The sequence below is a fragment of the Aulonocara stuartgranti genome (genome assembly GCF_965226115.1).
Source record: "Aulonocara stuartgranti genome assembly, chromosome: 18".
Taxonomy (NCBI): Eukaryota; Metazoa; Chordata; class Actinopteri; order Cichliformes; family Cichlidae; genus Aulonocara; species Aulonocara stuartgranti.
Genome location: NC_138954.1, coordinates 31914646 through 31934805, shown reverse-complemented (window position 1 = coordinate 31934805; position 20160 = coordinate 31914646). Strand labels below are relative to the sequence as shown.

General features: G+C 41.4%; 2 protein-coding genes across 2 annotated transcripts; one reads left to right on the top strand and one right to left on the bottom strand.

The window, feature by feature from the left end:
* The first annotated feature begins 5312 nt into the window (after positions 1–5312).
* fitm1l (fat storage inducing transmembrane protein 1, like) lies at positions 5313–7648 on the top strand. The gene is made up of 2 exons (XM_082512218.1): positions 5313–6297; positions 6434–7648. Exons 1-2 carry the CDS (start codon positions 6119–6121, stop codon positions 7119–7121), a joined length of 867 nt encoding a protein of 288 aa, XP_082368344.1. The 5' UTR covers positions 5313–6118; the 3' UTR covers positions 7122–7648.
* A 3077-nt stretch (positions 7649–10725) lies between these two features.
* Positions 10726–19631, bottom strand: trnau1apb (tRNA selenocysteine 1 associated protein 1b). Its single transcript, XM_082512998.1, has 9 exons — positions 19463–19631; positions 17501–17598; positions 16745–16844; positions 15892–15944; positions 14859–14987; positions 14273–14389; positions 12368–12671; positions 11840–11885; positions 10726–11740 (listed from the first exon to the last, which is right to left on the bottom strand). The coding sequence occupies exons 1-9, from the start codon at positions 19499–19501 to the stop codon at positions 11604–11606; spliced, it is 1023 nt and encodes a 340-aa protein (XP_082369124.1). The 5' UTR covers positions 19502–19631; the 3' UTR covers positions 10726–11603.
* Positions 19632–20160: the final 529 nt, after the last annotated feature.

Genomic DNA, 20160 nt, shown 5'->3' with positions numbered 1-20160 from the left:
AGGTGACCTTGCGCTGCAAGGTGCTCTCCCACCTTGTCCATGCTCCCTGCCGCTTAAGGCCTACAGCTCTGCTTACTCGCTCCTCCTCCACACCTGCTCGGACCTCTTCCTGGAGTAGCTGGTGTCTCTCCTTTCCCTGTGCCCTGCTGACCTGGGCCTTTGGGATGTACCCCAAGCCTGCTCCCCCTGTTGCTAAGACCCCCATTAGTGTTTTCTGCCTTAGGCGTGACTCCGCCACCTCAACTGCCTTCTCAGCCTTCCACTTTCTTCCTGTCCTTACCTCAATGCCTGCTGATGCCACCTTGCAGTCTTTAGAATCTCTGTACTGTAGGGCTTCTCGTGTGCGAGCCACCTTGAACTCTTCTGTGAGACCACTGAAGGGTAACTGCACGCTGTTGCTTGTCCCATACAAGGCAGCGCTGGTGAGACTGCGGGGAAGTCCCAGCCACTTACGAAGAAAGCCACTGATCTTTCTTTCAAGGGATTCCACAGTAGTTATTGGAACTGTATAGACAAGCAAGGGCCACAGGATTCGGGGCAGGATGGAATGCTGGTAGATCCAGGCTTTAAATCTTCCAGGCAAGCCGGACTTGTCCACCTTAATAAGCCACGCTCCCAGCTCCTCATTTGCCTTCTGGATAGCAGTAGAGTCTTTCAGGCTGGAGTCAAAGAGTTTCCCCAAGCTCTTAACTGGTTGTTCCGTTATGGATGGAATAATGGTTCCTGAAATTGAGAACCGGAACTTGTCCGTCACCTTGCCCTTCTTCAGTACCATCGATCTTGACTTGGAAGGTTTAAAACTCATCCTTGCCCATGAGATGAGTCTCTCAAGACCTTGCAAGATCCACCTACACCCGGGAACTGATGATGTTGTAATGGTGAGGTCATCCATATAGGCTCTGATAGGGGGCTGACGAACACCTGACCTTGTTAACGGCCCTCTGCACTCCACCTCCGCAGCCTTTACCACCATGTTCATTGCCAGGGCAAAGAGCGTAACTGAGATGGTACAGCCTGTTATTATACCTTTTTGGAGTCGGTGCCAGTCTGAAGTAACTGCCCTAGAAGTGACCCTAAGCCTGAAATTGGCGTAATAGTCCAGGATTAGGTCCTTGATCTTGCTGGGGACGTGGTGGAGGTGCAAAGCATGCTCAACCAGTTTGTGTGGGATCGACCCATACGCATTAGTTAGGTCCAGCCACAATACAGCTAGGTCGCCTCTGTTCTCATGTGCTTCTCTTATAAGGTGTGTAACTACACCAGTGTGCTCTAGGCAACCAGGAACTCCTGGGATTCCCCCCTTCTGAACTGATGGATCAATGTAATTGTTTCTAAGGAGAAACTCGGTCAATCTCCGGGAGACAACGCTAAAAAACACCTTCCCCTCCACGCTCAATAGCGAGATACTCCGAAACTGGTTTATGTTTTTCGAATCCTCCTCTTTGGGAATCCAGACTCCCTCTGCGCACCTCCACTGATCAGCAACTCTCCCTCTCCGCCATATCACCTTTAAGATCTTCCACAGGTGGCGGAGCAGCTCTGGGCAGCGCTTATAGACAAGGTAGGGTACGCCACTGGGACCTGGGGAGGATGCTGAGCGGGCTGCTTTGATGACCTCACACACCTCCTTCAAACTTGGCTCCGTCAACTTGAACTCTACTGATGGTGGGGCAGGGTTGATGAGAGCTTTGTTTGGTCCCAAGTCTTGTTCCCTCAATGGGTCACTCGTGGTCTCATGAAGGAAGTTATTCACCTCCTCTGCTGAGCACTCCAACTGCCCGCTTCGCTTGACCCCAAGCAATTGTTTGGAAAATCGAAAGGGATCAGCAATGAAAGCTGCACGTTTCCTGGCTCTCTCTCTTCCTCGCCTCCTGTGCCATTCTGCTCTACGGAGGGTAATCAGCTTCTTCCGCAAGATGTTATGCAGCTCCTCTAAAGCTTGCTTCTCCTCCGCATCAGCGTTCTTGAACTGCTTCTTAAGGCTCCTAAGCTCCTGGCGTAGTTGATGAATCTTCATGGCCCTGCGGTTCATGGTGCAAGGGGTCTTGTTGTTACACTTCTCGATCAGGCCGAACCTTTCTGAGGCGTAGCTGACTATGATGGTGGTCATTGTTTTAAGCCTGCTGTCGGCACCTCTTTTGGCCACAGCTTGTATGATGTTGGAGACATCCTCATCAAACTTCTGCCACTCGCTCTGGCTGCTGGCTGGGGGCCACTTAATCCGCTGTTGTGGAACTACACTGCTTGGATTGGAAGAGTCCTGTGCATGGAGGGACTGGGCTCTGTGGGGTGCCTCCTGGCCGGGCTCCTCCTGCGTCTCACCAGGTTCAGGACCTGTGCGTTGCACCTCACTCTGCCGCTCCAAACATTTCATTCTAGCCTGATGGACCTTTAGGCCACGCTGGTTCTTGCACAGCTTGCCGCAGATACATGTCTTACTCGTAGTCCTTTCCATTGCATTAGTCGTTAACCTGTTCATTGTAAATAATTCGTATCCTTCCAGTCCCTAACTTTCTCATTATCGAGCCATGTTTCTGATATTGCAATTATATTAAACTTTTTTAACTTACTTAAACATTCTGTAATTTTAGAAAAATTTTTATACAGGCTTCTACTATTGAAATGTATGACCGACAATGCATTTGCCATTTTAATATTCACATTGAATTGGTCATCTGTATAGTACTCACAAGTATTATTGGTGTTATTGTAGAAGTGGGTATCTGGGTCAATGCTACTTTCAGGGTCATTCATGTTGTGCTCTGCATAGTTAAACGTTTTGAAGTTCGTTTTCTCAGCGTGTGTGGCAAAATAACCACCTTGACAGTCCTTTTCATAATCAAAGTCTTCCTCTTCAATATCTCCGAATGGAAACCTATAATCTGTGTCCAAACTTGTCATTTATGTGTTTTTGTTGTTGTTGTTTCCATTGTTTTTGAGCCATAAGGCCAGAAATACTTTCCATACCCATTGTTCATTATCCAATCGTCACTTTTCCAATAGATTCCATAGCAGATTCCTGATTATTTATATTGCTCTAAGTCTTTGAGTTCTCTTATCATCACAACTTTCGCTTCTTCGGGATTGCCATTTAGTCTTATCATTACTTTGCAGTTCCTCGTCCATGTCGCTTGTATCTTATTTTGTTTTCTCAGGATGCGTGCCTGTCTTGCAATTTCAGCAGTCTTTTTCGTTAAATGTTCATTTAAATACACACCAGTCCCTTTTAGCTTCTTACCCTGTTTCAGTAACTCAATCTTTGTTTTGCGACTCACAAACCGAAGAATGATTGCTGGCTTTGTTTTACTGTCTTTTCTGGGGAGCGTGTGGCATGCTGCAATATGATGGCTCTGAATACTTACATTCTTCGTTTGAAGGAATTTTATCACTTGCTGTTCAAGCGTTTGCTGCTCCTCTACCGGGGCATCTTCACCGTCTTTACCTCCGCCAGCTGTTACTCTGGCGTAGGTTCGGTGTTGCGTCTCCAGACCACTTATGATTAAATCATCCATTCTTGTGTATTGTTCAAGGTCCTCGATTCGCCGTTCCAAGTCGTCTATTTTCTTGTCCTTGTCCTTTATGAGGTTTTTTAGTTGTTTTATTTCATCCATTAGGTCATGTAGCATACCTTGTTGTTTAGCCACTTTGCTCAGTTCATCAGACATGAAATTAAGCGATTTCCTAATCTCCTCCAACTCCTCTTCAACTCCTGGGTTTGCTTTTTTAGGTGGCATTTTGAAAATGATGAGATTGGTATTTCCTTTTAGCCAAAATATTGAACAGTGCAGAGAGATGCGGCAGTCTGTGTAAAATTATACACCTGTAAATCAGACGGTGTTACAGTGTAACAACACATAACACAGAAACACACACACTAATAGAGACATTAGTTTAGGTAATACAATGAGAGTAAATAAAAATACTGAACATATTTCAGTGGCTGATTGAGTTCTCATCATTTTTTTCATGCTTACAAAAACTATAAAACTATAGTTTTATATATAGTTGAAGCTTTCTATTTTAATTGTTTATCCATTCATCGGAGCTTATCCACTATTCATTGCTTCTAGCAGACTAATCTTAATGATGCATTGGTGTTGTCTTGACATAGGCTGTCCAGCTTCATTGGAGGATTGCACTGGACCATTGGTTCAGTACAGGAGGCAGGACTGACAGTAGGCACCAATCTTGAACAAGGGCTTAAAAAAGAACATGCTGAAAGAGTTACAGTGACATAAAAAGACAGAGGGGGAATACTGTGGCCTGTAACGATACTCCTAGAACACAAACACGTTTTGTAACTTACTCAGCACACTAAACATAGTCTTGGTCAGGTATCAAAAAGTGTGATTCAGATCCTTTCATGTCATGGATTTCCTCAACAAAGCCTGCTCATAAGATGCTGGTTACAGTTATGTAATGTATTTCCCAAAATATTGAATTTATCAGAGCTAATTTTCTATGAAGTCTACATTGAAGACAAAGCTATTGACTGTAAGTAATTAATGCAACAACACTGAGACTGCTAAGCAGGAAAGATCTAGTGCTGCTTAAAATGAAAGTGAAGTTTACAGAATGGCATACAGTTGATATGTAGTATGAATATAACTGAAAATTAATCTGACTAAAAAGCAAAACAGCTATATATTTAAAAAGTAAACAAAAACAAAGACTTAATAACAACCAATGCAGATGAAATTATAAGAAAAAAATAAGAAAAACTGGACTTATTTAGAGCATGCTAAAACAGCACAACAGTACAACGTAACAACAACAACAACAATAACAATAATAATAATAATAATAATAGTGCCATTTATTGGTATGATGTAAGAGCCACTAAGAGTTGAAGGATCACTGTGTATAACAGAAATTGTTACAGAGAGAGCTCTGTGGACTTTAAGTGACTGGGTGCTGAGAGGACAGAAGTGCCTTGGTCAATTTGGCTCAATTAAAGAAACTAAATGAAACAGAATGACAGCAGACCGCGGAGAGCAAGAAAGGACAGCAAGTGATTGACAGAGACAGACTTCTACAGCAGCTGAGCCTCAGCTCAGATACAGTACAAAGGTTATAGCTATTAATACACCAGGACACATACAAACACACACATAATGTGACACATTTAATTTAATTGATGTCACTTCTGGTTCATGACGCTGCTCAAGTCAGCATTGCTCAGTTTACTCTCACCCTTTAACTTTGCTTTGCATTAATGTGAATAATCTGAAACCCCATGATATCCATTTTACTGTCAAGAAATCCATGTCAGTGGTTCGACCTTCAGCTACTCCAATATGAGCAATGTGACACGGGTAAGAGCACACTATGTACATATTGGGTGGTTGTGAATGACAAGAGCACTGAGGGAGAAGCTACTGTTACACTGAAGATAGCAGAAGAGTATTCTGGAGCTACAACTATGGGATGTCTCTGAGTGTCACAGCTGGGTTGACACTGCATTTTTGAAGAATCAGTGCAGGCGTGACCAGTGACAAACGCACAGTCTCACAGTCGCATAGCAGGAAACCAGGAAGGAGAGAACTTCTTCAACAGAAGCTCACTCAGCTCTGAACTAAAGCTGTGAATGGAGAACAGCAAACTTCCCTGACTCAGTAGAAGTGCCTGCTGGACTGAAGAATTTGAGGGCTGGATTTCATGGGTTGTCAAACGCCAGTTGTCAATTCATTCATACATACCCCTGGAAGTAAATACTAACGTCACAGCAGCTAACATTAGTGGACTTTTATCACACCCCTAAGCAACAGTGGATTTCTGGAGGATCAATCATCATTAATAATCATGCTCCAATGGATCTAATCTTTGAAAACTGCAGTTTGTTTCCCTAAATTCAGTGACTTTATTGTGCATTTGCATTTGTCTGGTCATTGCTACTATCTCCTGGACTACATAAGATGGTGAATTCTTCTTGTTTCTTCTTGAATTCTTCTGCAAATGTAATGTGTGGTTAGCGTTACATGCATTCTGTAGAGGATTACAGATTCATCACATGAAACAGTGAACACTGTTGGGTCTGAGGTGGATAATCTGCACAAACACAGCGAGCAGCAGGTGGCTTTTGTATATTGTTTGAAATTCAGTCAGCATTTTGGTCCAAATGTTCCTCAGCACAGTCCTTGTAGTCCTGACAGACCTGGCAGCCAGGTTTATGGGTACCACCTTGTTCCGGCGGCACTTCCACCTGTTGTTGTCAGCACTGGTGATGTTCGGTCCCATGCTGAGTCTTTGGGTGTCTCACCACAGCATCTTTGCCAAGAAGAATCACTTCCTCTACAGGTGAGACTGCTTCCTGTTACACTTCCTGTCAACTTTGTTCTGTCCTGATATTTAATATTTCATATTCAGTCGATATAATTTCTTCTTCCATCACGTCCTGTCTCCACTGCTCTCATCTCTGTTCTCCTTCTTCCAGGATGTTCTTGCACTCTGGTTGGGGTTGGACCTGCATCTTTGTTGGCTCTTTTGTTTTCCTCCTCTCCTTTTCCGTCCGTCGTTCCCTGTCTCTCTCCATCCGCCACCTCTCACGGCTTGCGGTGGCCGGTGGACTATGGCTTGGTTTTTGCAAACTCTTGGACCTCCTGGAGAATGCCACAGGAAGCTGCTATGAACCTTTAGAAGCTGGAACAGTGGTCACAAATGGCCAGACTCTGCTGGTGCTGCGAGAGGGGGAGAGCAAGTCTGAGTGTCTGAAAGCTGGAATGCTGTGGAGGGGATATGAGGTTTCTGAAGACATTTTCCTTCTCTGCCTTTGCTGCCTGCTGCTGGTAGAGGAAACAGCTGTGTTTGGACCTTATTTGAGCCTTGGGGGAATCTCAGATGCCCCACTGAGAATCCTCTTTCTGTTCTGTGTTCTTCTGCTCTGGCTCTGGATCTTCTTGTTGCTCTGTCTCTTAGCTTACTTTCCTCAGTTCCCCACCCAGCTGCTGGGGGGTGCTCTTGGCTGTCTCAGCTGGAGAGGACTATATCAGGGCTGGTACCGCCTGGGGCCCAGCTGGTACTGCCCCGGGAGGCCTGGTTTGGGACTACTTAACATAAAGGCTGTCGGTAATGACGTGGAGGATGCACAACTGAAACAACCAAATCACGATCACTGCAATTAACTTAAAAAACAAACAAACAAACATTTGAGAACTAACTGTAAAATAAATTGAATTCCAAACAAACAGATGTACAGTGTGGGTTATCAGACCTCTTAATTCTTTCATGTCAAATATGTTTATTTACCTTTTCTGTTACATACAACCGATGATTCACATCTGCTCTTCCTTTGAAAGCTAGAATTGTGTGACAGCCAAATCAACCCAGCACTGGAAAGACAAATGGAGAACACAGAAGCAGATTTACAGAGACATTAATTTGGTCGAGTTTGCTCACTTTCTGTTTTGTCCAGATTTTTTGCTGTGGACTTCAAGGCAATGAAGAAGTGCCAAAAGCTACAGTCCTGTCACTTGTAGCCAGAGGTGGCAAAATATAGACATTCTGTTCTAAAGCAGAAGTGCAGTTCTTTATCATAGCGAGACTATCTCTGCACTCTGTTACATATTCCATATGTACGGGGTATGACCCCCATTGGCCGTGGCGTTACACCCCGTACATATGGAATATGTAATGAAGTGGAGAGATAGTCTCTCACTCAGAGATGTTACAATGTAACCGTACAATAGTTGCATTAAAAAAATACTCCAGTAAAAGTTGAAGAGTAGTGATTAAACTTCTTTACTCAAGTACAAGAGAAAAAGAAAGTGAAAAGCAGCTCCTTGAAGGACAATTCTACTAACCATTTTTATGCATAGATAACTGGACCTGCCGCTATATTAATATAATATTAAAATGATATTAGTACATGAGAATACACATATTAGTCAAATCTAAATTCTAATGAATGCACCCAGCTTGAATCTGTTGTTTAGGACACAATAAGTAAAATATTTTTTTCTTTTAAAGAATGTTAAGTGAGATTTGGCAAGTGGGGGAACACTAAGATCTGTTGTACTGGCTCAACGTGGGGAAAATGCTAACACTCACAATAATTTCGAATGTAAGCTTGAGCATTAGTGGACAAATTGTGATCAGCTTAGCTGCTGCTCTTTGTGGATTTAAACGACTGACTTCAACATGTGTTTCACAGCCATCTCGGTGGAGTTTCATTTCTTACACTAACAGTATACTGGATGTTGCCTTTATACTAGACAGGTGGATGAATTCATTCAGTGAATGAATCTAAGCATCATCAGCTTAAATGCAAATCCATCATCTACACTACATGTAACCTAACACTGACAACTACAGCCACTGAGTATCAGGCTAACACAGTGTTTTACTGTAAATTCACCAGATTGATGCAAGCTAACCTGTTTATCCTGCACATAACTACCCTGAATGTTCATGAAACATTTGATGAACACATAATTAGTGCATGGTACAGTAGTACCATTTGCTCCAGTTCTTCTTGTTCTTGTCCCCACGCTTTGTCAGATGCTGACCAAGTCTGTAGGGGCTACTTTGGGGTTTAAAGTTAAAAAACCAGGCTGTGAGACCACGCGTGGAAATATCATAAACAAACATAAAGTACCTGCAAAGCTGTGTGCCATGGGTCCTTGATGTCATATATACTGTTTTGTATATTTTGTTTTTCAGGACATTTCACAGTATAAAAAAATAAATATTTTATCAAAATACATCATATACTGATAAAATATGGGATTCAAAATGATAAAATCACAGATAACCTTTGAATATTATTTTGTGTGCAGTTTGTTACAGAATGTGTCGCTAGACAAAGCTCCAGCTGACATTTTTTTTTTCGGGGAGATAAAAGAAAGAGCATTAACTTCACTCAGAGATGGAGAAAGATGTAAGAAAAGAAAGGACAGGAGAGGAAGACGAGAGGTTATGTTTAAGGGTAAGAACTGCTCAGTGAAACATGGTAAATTCCAGTCTGTGTTTTTGGTGATGTTTGTCGAGCTGATAGAAATGTTGTTGAAAAATTATGTTGTGTAGAAATGTTACACTCTTTGTGCTCATTTCTCTTTAGCGCAAGCTAGATCCTGACTACAATATCACTGGTGTCGCCCACTTTTATACTTTTATACTTTAATAATCGCTATAAATGATACAGTTGAACCTAAAGTAAGGAGCCTGTTTTGAAGACGTAAGGAGTAGGTAGTATAGATATTTGTGTTAAAATGTAGGGAGTAAAAGTGTAAAGAATTTTAAAAAAAATGAAAAAAATGAATACTCAAATGAAGTACAGATACCTGAAAATTCTACTTAAGTAGAGGAACAAAGTATTTGTAGGCTACTTGTTTGTTATTTTTAACAAGTAGAATAGTATAAACATGAACAGTAGCAGTAAATCAGACCAGATGACCAAGCAAACTTTAAACCAAGCCATTTTTACAGGGAATGTTTTTCACTGGAAGAAAGTCTAGTCTCACTAACATCTGGCTGTTAGTGAGAGTTCATAGTTCATAGTTCCGAATTCCATGACTTTATTTCTCCTGCTGACAGTTTTTTTTTTTATCTTGTGCTCATTTAATAGATATAACTTCTATTTGATTTTAACTTGTGCTAATGCATGATCACTTTATCTAAAATATATTTAATAGTCTTTGATGGGAGTGAAAAAGGGAAAGAACTGTCAAAATAACTTGACTTGGTGTGAAGGCTTAAATACAACATTCAGACTGTTGGAGGTCAAAACAAGCTTACGTGAGGCAATTTAAAGTCAAAGCTCAGTATAACCAAAGCCAAAGGAATCAGGCAGGTGAACAAAAAACGATGGCACAAAGCATCGTCTGGAATAGGGTTACGGGGCTCCGTAGGCCTTGGGAGAGAGCTCCGGGGAAAGAATCTGGTGATCAGGCCTTGGCCCTTAGGGTGTAACCGGTTTCTGCTTCACTCTGCTCTAACAGGCCAGCCCAAATAAACTGCTCCACTCTGCATAGGGGTGCAGGGTGGATAAAGAAATCGCAATTTTTATTCAGAGTGCCAGTAGATTTTCTTTGTGGCTGTAATCACCTGCTCTGGTGTTTACTGCTCTTTGTAGGTTTATGTATATGTATCTGTTTAAAATTATACTAAGGCTTAGGATTCACCCCTATTCATTGTTAGAGGTGTGTAAAATTCTTACACTTGCTCGCTGATAATTTCGCAATTAGCCCTTCAAAAATGGTTAATACTGGGTCAAAAAACAAGACAGAAGAGAGAGATTAAGGCGACTGAGGCCTCCAACTGTGGATCCAAAACAAATGGCAACCTCGGGAGCCAACTCTTATATTCCTCTAGTTAAGTTTCCTTCCTTGTACAGAGGGTACATTTCTTTTCTACTTTTTTCTAACTGGCCCACCTTGTGTGACTCACAGGTGTCCTGACATATGTAAGATTTATTTATATTATGCTTTTCAAGAACAAAATGCACCTATACAGTTCATGGATGTAGCAACCCAGCAAACTACTATTTATTGATGACTTATCACACCACCCTCTAGTCCAAATACGGTTACCAACACTACTGTAGCCATATTGGTAACATTATGACTTAAAGTGAGTAATATCGATGTTTCTTCGCCCATCTTCTGTATACAATAAATAGTTTAAGAAGACAACTGAATGTTTTCTTAACTTATAACAGCATTTTTATTATTGCTGTATATTTTAATACTTTCCTTCCAGTATTGGCTGTAAAGACAAACTCAAGAGACATTTTTCCACCTTAATTCATTTTATTGATAAAACATCTCCAGAAAGAAAATATATACAAAACTTCAGCCATCAAAGAGCAGTTGATGGCTGCCTCGAAGTCTGACATCAAATCAGCCGTTAAAGTCCTCACACAGTTTTCACAGCACTCGAACATGTTGGGAGTTTGTCTCGTTCATCTAGCACATAGAAAGATTGTGAGCTTCTTGTTTGAAAAACAGATAACGTTTCCAATTGATGTGTTTTTCTGTAGGGTGTAAACTCAGTTTTCAACTCTTCCTAAATGAGTTCAATAATCTATCAGAAATTTTTCTAAAAGACAGGAATTCCTTCATTTAAAAAAAAAAAAAAAAAAAAAGATGAGAAGGATCGATGCTGTGTATGTACAAAGCAATTCTAATGATCATCCTGGACTCACAGGAAGTACATGACAAAAGACAATAAAGGCATGGTTTTCATTTTTGTTTGCAGATGTCAATCTCAACGTTGCTGAATGTGCATCTGCTGGTCATTCCATCACCAAATAACTACAGTTGGTTCCTCAGTGGCATAATTCAGTGGTGGTGGATGACACTCAAGTCTGCAGTACTACAGCTTCTGAGCGCTGGTCAGCTGCAGCACCTCAGATGGTATAAACTACAGAGCACTGAATAATGACTGACCTGCTGTTTGTTGCTAACATGCTAACTGTTACAGCCAAGTCTGTGAATATTTTAGGTGTTTAAAGAGGAACGTGTTTGTATTATCAGTCTTAGTGAGAACTGACACAGGAAATGAAAGCTGGCCACTAGAAGGTGTCAGTGTGTTGTTAAGATTTTGGGGATAAAAAACCAAAAACGTTTTTTAAAAATGAAAAATTTCAGGGGGGGTGGGGGACATTATCAAGAGAATGAGGGGATGGGGGAGTCAACAGAGTCCAGAGCCTCCCAGTGACAATTCATCATGGCATCGTAGAGCTCCTCACTGCGCTGCATGAAATCTTTGTTCCACAGGTCGACGTCACACTCGGGAATGGGCTCTAGAAAAAAGAAACCACAATGCAAATCCCCACTCTGTGAGTGTCTCCGACATTTCTCTGGATAGATTTTTTCCCTAATGTTATGTGACTCAGCCTTACCTTCTGCATTATCCTCATCTATGTCTTCAGCCTCCACATGGCTCTGCTGCAGAATGACATCAGGGATTAGAACTACTTTCTCAAACATGGAAATAAATCTGAAAACTGCCTGGATGTGATAATACATGGCACTAATTAACACAATATAAACACGGACAATGTGTCAGCTGTGCTATGTGTACTGGGTGTATACAGTGAACATGTTTCAGTGAACATTTTCACTTGGCAGTGACAACAGTTTGCAGTCAGTTAACTCAGCAGTGTCACTTGTCCTGTCTACACTGAAGCTGCTTTGTTCAATTGGCCCATTCTGGGTAAAGAGAGCTGGTGTTTGGATGAATTACTTGTGAGCATTCTATATAACATGATAAATGATGTAAATGAGAATCTTAAACTTTTGGAAGGAAGCTGATTGTTCTTTAGCAAAGGTTAGCAGTTTCTCACGCTAAAAGTCATTTTGCTAAGCTTTGCTAACTTCCTGAAATGTCAGGGTTCCTTTAAGCACTGGTGTGAAAGTGTTCCCCTTACCTCTACGGCTCCTGACATGTCTGTGGACATTGGTGGCATCCCCATGGGAGGTGGTGGCATCATGTGACCTGGTGGTGGGTATCCATAGGCTCCGTAACCGTAGTTGTAGCCACTGTTGTAGCCGCTGCCATAGCCGCTGTTGTAGCCGGTACTGTTGTAGCCACCATACTGGTCGTAGCCCCCCCACTGAGAATAGTAACCCTGGCTTCCACCACTATGGCTGCCATAGTAACCAGACTGAGTCTGGTTGTAGTTGCTCTGGTAATTCTGGCCCTGGCCCCCGTGGTAGCTGCTCATCTTCTGGCTGTAAAACAACAAAAAGAACAATTTTTGGTTTGTTTGAAGGTTATCTGATGAAAGATCTTCATGAATGAACATGTCTCAGAGGAGCCTGGATGGATTTAAAGGTGTAGACATATGCTGAAACAGTAAACTGGACTATACTTTTGTTACAGACAAATCAAATATAAATCAGTCATATGGTAATGGTAGAAAGTACACCTAAGTAAGCTTTTGGATATCTATATAATAAACCTAACCGGGTCCTTAGCAGGTGTTAAAGTTTAGGTAAACACTACATCAAACCAGTAACACATGGCATACTGCATCATGTCAGTTAGCAAAAACAGAGCCAAAATACTGGTGGTGGTCAGAGGGCCCGGTGGCGCCAGTGTCCGGCAGCCTCGCCTCTGTCAGTACGTCCCAGGGCAGCTGTGGCTACAATGTAGCTTGCCATCGCCAGTGTGTGAATGTGTGTGTGAATGGGTGAATGACTGAATGTAGTGTGAAGCACTTTGGGGTCCTTAGGGACTAGAAAAGCGCTATACAAATACAGGCCATTTACCAAAATGCAGGTCTGGACTTTGACTGGTCCCCTCCTGGGAAGATGTCTTGAATATTTTAAACTTGTGAATAATCTTTGTCACTGGAGAATGACTGACTTCAGAATGTTTTGAAGTGGCCTTCTAACCTTTCCCAGACTGATGCGCAACAATAACTGCTTCCCTAAGACCTTCTTAGCTTTGTGTTAAAACACACATGAACTCTCCAGACCAGCAAACTGCCAAAACATCTGCTTTTACAGAGGTGGTCACACTTAACTACATCTATTTGATTATTATCATAGTTCTTTGTAAATTATGAGAGTATAATATATTGTTGGTCATCTCAGGCTGCATTTACTCATTTTAAGACTTGCTATTATGTTATTATGTCCTAAATCTTGAAATTGAAAGAGGGTCTACTTTCATTTTACATGACTGTATTTTTCCAGTCAGGCTGACTTTGAGGCAGATTGAATTTTAAAGTGTGAATTTTAGTTCAGTCTTTTGGTTACTAAAAGACTATCAAATAAGACCTGATAATAATAAAAACCCCAGGTTTCTCTTTCTCTTGTCCTGCTAGCCCTCAGTGAAGCCTTCACCAGCACTGACCCTGTGCTACAATCATCCTAGGCTCTGGTCACTCACCTCTTTTCCCTCTCTATGGTTATAAAGCACTCTGCATTTAACAATTGGTCATTATTAAACTCTGACTCTCTTATTCAGAGTGTTTTTTATCCCACCTCCCACTGCTTTTCTCTGTCCTCTCAGTCTAACCGACTGTAGTAGATGGCCCTCCCTGAGCTTGGTTCTGCCAGAGTTCTCCTTCCTCCTTCCTGTTAAAAAGGTTTTTTTTCCTTTCCATCATCAAGTGCTTGCTCATAGGCCATCACATGAATGTTGGGGTGTTCCTCTCCATTATTGTAGAATCTTTGCCTACCAATATACAATCACTTGTGGTGAGTTTTGTTGTGGTTTGGCGCCAAGTAAATAAAACTGAGTTCAGGTGAATCCAAATTCCTCTGTCCTATTTTCTTTGGCACTTTCTCTATTCTATTCTCTCTTATCCTTGTCTGGGTCTTACCTCTTTGCAACAGCAATACTGAGCCTGAGTGGCTTTCCTCCCAGCATTGTACCCTGGCACTCCTCGATCGCCTTCTTCTGCTCGCTCTCCTCTCCAAACTTGACAAAGCCATAGCCTCTGCAAGTCAGAGAACAGTTACGCCTCCTTTGCACCGCCAACGCACACTCCATACTTGGCATTTAATAGCCACTTATAATGAGAAACAGAATATAATGGGTATTATTATGGTAGAACTGAAACTTGTTGTTTTACTTTTAACATGAGGTAGCATCACTTGAATTGTGAGTTGCTCTTGCTTAGCCTATATGGGGAAAACAATAGTTTTAGCATTAAGACGGCAAGAAAACATTTCTTCAGCCTTTTTTTTTCCGAAAATAGATGAAGATGCACTGATGGTCAACGTCCATAGCACTGCTATCCAAATCATTATTATAGCACAGAAAACAGAAAAAAAAAATTACAGTATACTCTTACAACATTCATACAAGAAGGCAATACATCATACTATAGGAAGAAATACAAAATTCACAGTCAAACAGAATAATACTGCTGCCGCTGTCACGTGCACCTCAATGAGCTGACGTACCTTGAGTATCCATACTGGTCGGTGACTACTTTGGCTCCTTTGCATGAAGGGTACTTCTTAAAAACTTGATGCAGCTGGAAGTCATCTATCTCAGAAGCCAAGTCGCCCACGAAAACTGAGAACTCTGGCCTGAGAGAAGCAAGATCAAATATTCTTACTCAGTATGATAGACTGATATACTGATATGTTGACTGCTTTAGCCCACATCCCACTTAATAAGGACTGTTATGCAAGTTATCCTTCGTATTTAAACAGGAAGTGTATTGGAAGCTGGATAATTTACGGAACAACTTTGTTCAGTTTTAGATCATAAAATTGTAATTGCCCATTTCCTGACCCCCTCCCATGATGCATGTCACCCTCAGCTTTCACTGTTTATACAATGAGGGCCAGAAGTTTATGGACAACATTTCTTTGGTCACATTGCTTCTACACATCACCACAGTGGATTTTAAATTAAGCAATCAAAATGTGATTGACGTGGAGGCTTTCAGCTTTAATTCGAGGTGTTCAAGTGAAGTGTTGTGTTAATCGCTTATGAATTACAACCATTTTACTATATACCTATAGTATCAATTTTAAAATCCTAGATGACTTCCTTCTTGAGTTATTGCATTCACCAGATTTTTTGACCTCAAGGTCAAGGTCAGAGGGCTTAATTTGAAACTCCTACGGTGCTTCGTTCTCAGGGTGGGTGGCCCATGTTGCCCGCCCACCCACCTGGCAAGGTGATGGCAACACCCCAGCAGCCTTTTATGGCTGAGGGTAAAACAAAATAAATCAATAGAAAACTGTTATTGTCCAAAAATGTATGGACCTGTATGCCACTGCTGCATGTCATTAACTTCTATCTTCTCTCTGTTCTCATTTATTTTTTGCCCCGATTGCCGTCCGTTGTTTTCGTTCCTCTTTTCTGTGCCGTCTCTTCCTCCAGCTAGGCAAGTTAGCTGGAGGAACTAAATTCTACAGAAAACTGCCTCCAAAAGTTTGGCGTTATGTAGCAAACAAAGACTGAATGGAAGTAAAGCCTTACCCTGCTTCTGGCCGTTTCCCATAGGTGGCATAGTTTAGCTTAAACTTCCGGGGCTGCACAAAGGAAGAGAAAGAACACACACTAAGCTAGGCAGACACACCAAAGACATGTAGTATAGCACTGATATTGCTGGAAATAAAAAGTGGAGTTACTATGGTTGTTATTTGGGTTTACATACCTCCACCACCCAGACCAGCCTTTAGCCCATTCCTCAGTTAGTTCCTACCAGAGACTCTATTCACCAGCTTCAAACAAAGTACATTCATGTACAAGCCTCTTAGCCACCTTCAGCAGCAGATACAGCCCAGTGAACAGGGGAGCCCAGTAGCTTGGCCAGCCCACGGGGCCAAAAGCATTTCAAACCAAGGAGCAAGCAGCTAAAGCTCACAACTTCCCAAACCACTTGGAACTGAAATTTGAAAGATGGGATGCCTTTTTTTGTCTTGCATCACCAGACTTAACTGGACCAGCCGTCTCTGCAGTTAGTATGAGACAGCTGCACTTAACATGATGTTTAACTAGTTTTGCTTCTTGATAAAACTGGTTTAAACTGACAGGGAAATCCTCACAGTGACAGCACTAAGAGCAACAAAAATCTGGTGTGTTCACAGAGACAATAACAACAGGATGTTAAACTGACTCCTAAGCACCTAACACTGTGTTTCTGTCCTAACAAAGCAGGACCAAGACTAGTTGAGCTCCACTATCCACAGATCAACAGTCAAGTACTGTTTGATAATTCTACTGAAAAAGGAAGGCGGTATTACATGTCAACAATATTTTTGTATTTATGATGAAATAATAATGATGAATAATATATGTGAGTAAATATCAACTGCACTACAGAACTGACCGGGTTTGATCCAGGAACCAGTTTCCCGTTGAGTCTCTGGACACACCGCTCCACACTCGCTTCATCTGCCAGCTCCACAAAACAGTATCCTGCTGAACCGCTGCACAAGAGAACAGAACCGGTAGCTACTTTTAGTGTTGAACGAGAAAGAGGCGGGAAAAACGCAGACAGATCAGGCATAACATTATGACCACTAACATATGAAGTGAATAGCACTCATTATCTTTTCATCATGGCACCTGTTGGTGGGTGATATATTAGGGAGCCACTGAACATTTTGTCCTCAAAGTTGATGTGTTACAAGCAGGAGAAATGGGCAACGCTTAGAAATTGAGAGAGTGGAGTAATGCTTTGTGCGATATTCTTCGGGGAAACTTTGGGTCCTGCCATCCATGTGAATGTCTCTTTGACACTTGCCGCCTATCTAAAGAGTGCTGCAGACCGTGTGCAACCTTTCATGGTAACTCTTTTTCCTGATGGCTGTGTGGCTATTTCAGGAGGATAATGCGCCCTGATAACAGGAACACAGCAATGAATTTGAGGTGTTCACTTGGCTCCCAAATTCCCCAGATGTCAATCCAATCAAGCATCTGTGGGATGTGCTGGACAAACAAGTCTAAGTTCTGCAAGTTGTGAGGTGTGGCCTCCATCATTTAAAGGATCTGTTGGTAACATCTTGGTGCAGATACCACAGCAGAACTTCAGTGGTCTAGCGGAGTTAATACATATACATTTAGGCTGATGCATATATCCTACCCTGTTATCCTGTGAGTGATGATCTTGACCCCAAATGGAGACTCTCCCATAGCACTAAAGGCCTGTTTGATGAAGTTCTCATCCATATATGGGTCGAGCTACACACAAATACAAAGAAACATCATATGCACCACATTAGGTTCTGTGCAATATAATACAATGAATGTTTATGATTTACTGTATGTTATTACGCAATAATACAGTACAATGCAACAAAGCATGGCTCTTTGTTCTAAGGCTACGTTCACACTTTAGGTGAAAGTGCATCAAATGCGACTTTTTTGACCCTATGCGACCCATATCCGATCATGGTATGACAGTGTGAACAGCACAAATCCGATATTATCAAATCCGATCTGGGTCACTCTCGTATGTGGTGCTGAATCCGATACATATCTGATGTTTTAGAAAGCGACTGCTGTTTGAACGGTCATGTCGCATTAAATCCATCTTTTACGTCACTGACACAAGACAGACGCCAATTATCAGCGCCAGAGAAGACATGTGAACGCTTCCTGCCCATCCAGTGTAGAGGTCAGTGAAACTGTTGGGAAGACAACGTGAACATTTTATTTGTATAATCTGCAGATTCTGATAGAAATCTGCAACTATCCTTTGAAGCACCGCTCTTCTCTAAAACAGCGATAAGGATCATTATTAGGCCAAATGTAAATAACAAAATAACTTTATAACTTAAAGCAAAATTGGGAAACGTAAAGCCGGAAACAAGTCTTTACATTAAGGGCCATCAGTCAAACAATACTGTTTGCTCTGGGTCTAAACAGAGCGCGTTGTGTGTGACGTCTTCTTTTGCGCACGCGGGCCGCTTTGAGGGTTCACACTAGAGCGCGTTTGCTGTCACTTTTTATTTGTAGTGTGAACAAGCAGACAAAAAAAATCAGATTTGATCAAAAAATCGGAATTGAGCATCAAGACCTGCAGTGTGAACGTAGCCTAACTGATACTTGTTTCTACTACAGAAGCTACTACAGAATATTTAGTAAAAATAACCAAACGCACACAAATTAAACCTCATTTTAGCATTCCTATGTAATTAAGCGGTTTCGAAATCACATGAGAAAATGCACAACTAACATGACTGACAAAAAACGACACATTTGGGATTTTGATGTCGCCCAAACCCACAGCAAAAGTCAAAACGCACAACCAATAAAACTGATTAAACTTCCTATAATTTATAATCTTGATAATCTCTTTCTGCTATTTGCACATTTTTTTTTACTGTAAATTTCCAAGTTAATTTGTAAATTTTTGTAGTAACCTGTAAATTGTAAATACTGTAAAACCTTTTTCTGTCATTTAATGGTCGGGCATTGCACAGCTACAAGCATTTCACCCCCATGTCATACTGTGTATGGTTGTGTGTGTGTGTGTGTGTGTGTGTGTGTGTGTGTGTGTGTGTGTGTGTGTGTGTGTGTGTGTGTGAGAGAGAGAGACAAATAAAATTTGAATTTGATCGATCATCTGTGTGTCTTTAGCACAGGCACAGCGCGCCTCCAGACCGAGGTTGTTTTTTTGTTTGGTTTTTTTTTTCAAACTAAAAAAAAAAAAATTGTCCTTTCGCTTAACCCTATACCAACTTTGAGTTTAGAGAATAATTTTGTGTGTGGCACTTTTTACGGCTTAATCTGTTAATCTTTGTTGGCGTTATATTTAAACTTTAATGATTAGCTCGCATCACTTGCTAAAGCTCGCCACAATACGAGGAGGAGCCTGGCCACAGACAATAACATTAGAGTTGTTTGATGACTTATCGTCGTTAATCGTTAATATGTGGTATTATTGAATTATGTTACACCAAATCTTTTCAAACTGTGTACACTGGAAGACAGTTTAGTCCAACATTTTACAAGTAGTAGGTTACCATAACTCAACCTAGCTAGCAGTCGCCACACATAGCTAAGCTAAGATCACACACAGAAACATGGATTTCAAACATACATCACCCATCCAGAGACTCGTCTGTCTGTTGAACATCATGGATGCGAGATAAGATGGTAAGAGTATATATTCGTGGTACAAAAAGCAAATGTTTTGTTTAAAGTTATCTACACGGTCACACTGGACACGTCCATTCGTTGTTCCACTTCCGCCTTAGCCAGCAGACGTGTGCTCCGGTCTTTTCAAATTAAAAGTCTCACTCGAAACTATTGTAGCTGGCGTAGACCATAGGTCGAAATAGTCAGAATTGGGAAATAAGTCAAATTAATAATCACACAAATACATGTGCCTTGATTAATTTATATTGACATTTGGTAGCATTTCGAGGTCTACAAGGTGAAAATAAATATATCAAGGCGTCGGACATGTGTGATATGGACGCATTGCGCAGGCCAAAAGTTGGTCCTCATAAAAAAAATATTGTCACACTTTCCTCGCTGGAATATTTTATATTTTATTTCCACAACTGTATTTATTACAAATCCGTCCGAGTTAACTTGACATGCAGCTTAAAAATAACCAGGTTCCACCGAGATTTGAACTCGGATCGCTGGATTCAGAGTCCAGAGTGCTAACCATTACACCATGGAACCACCACGCCTGAAACCACCGATGTATTCAAACACTTTGTCTTCTATCTGAATTTCTTATGTTATTAAGACTCTACAAAAGTGCTATTTTTATATCATGCTTGAACC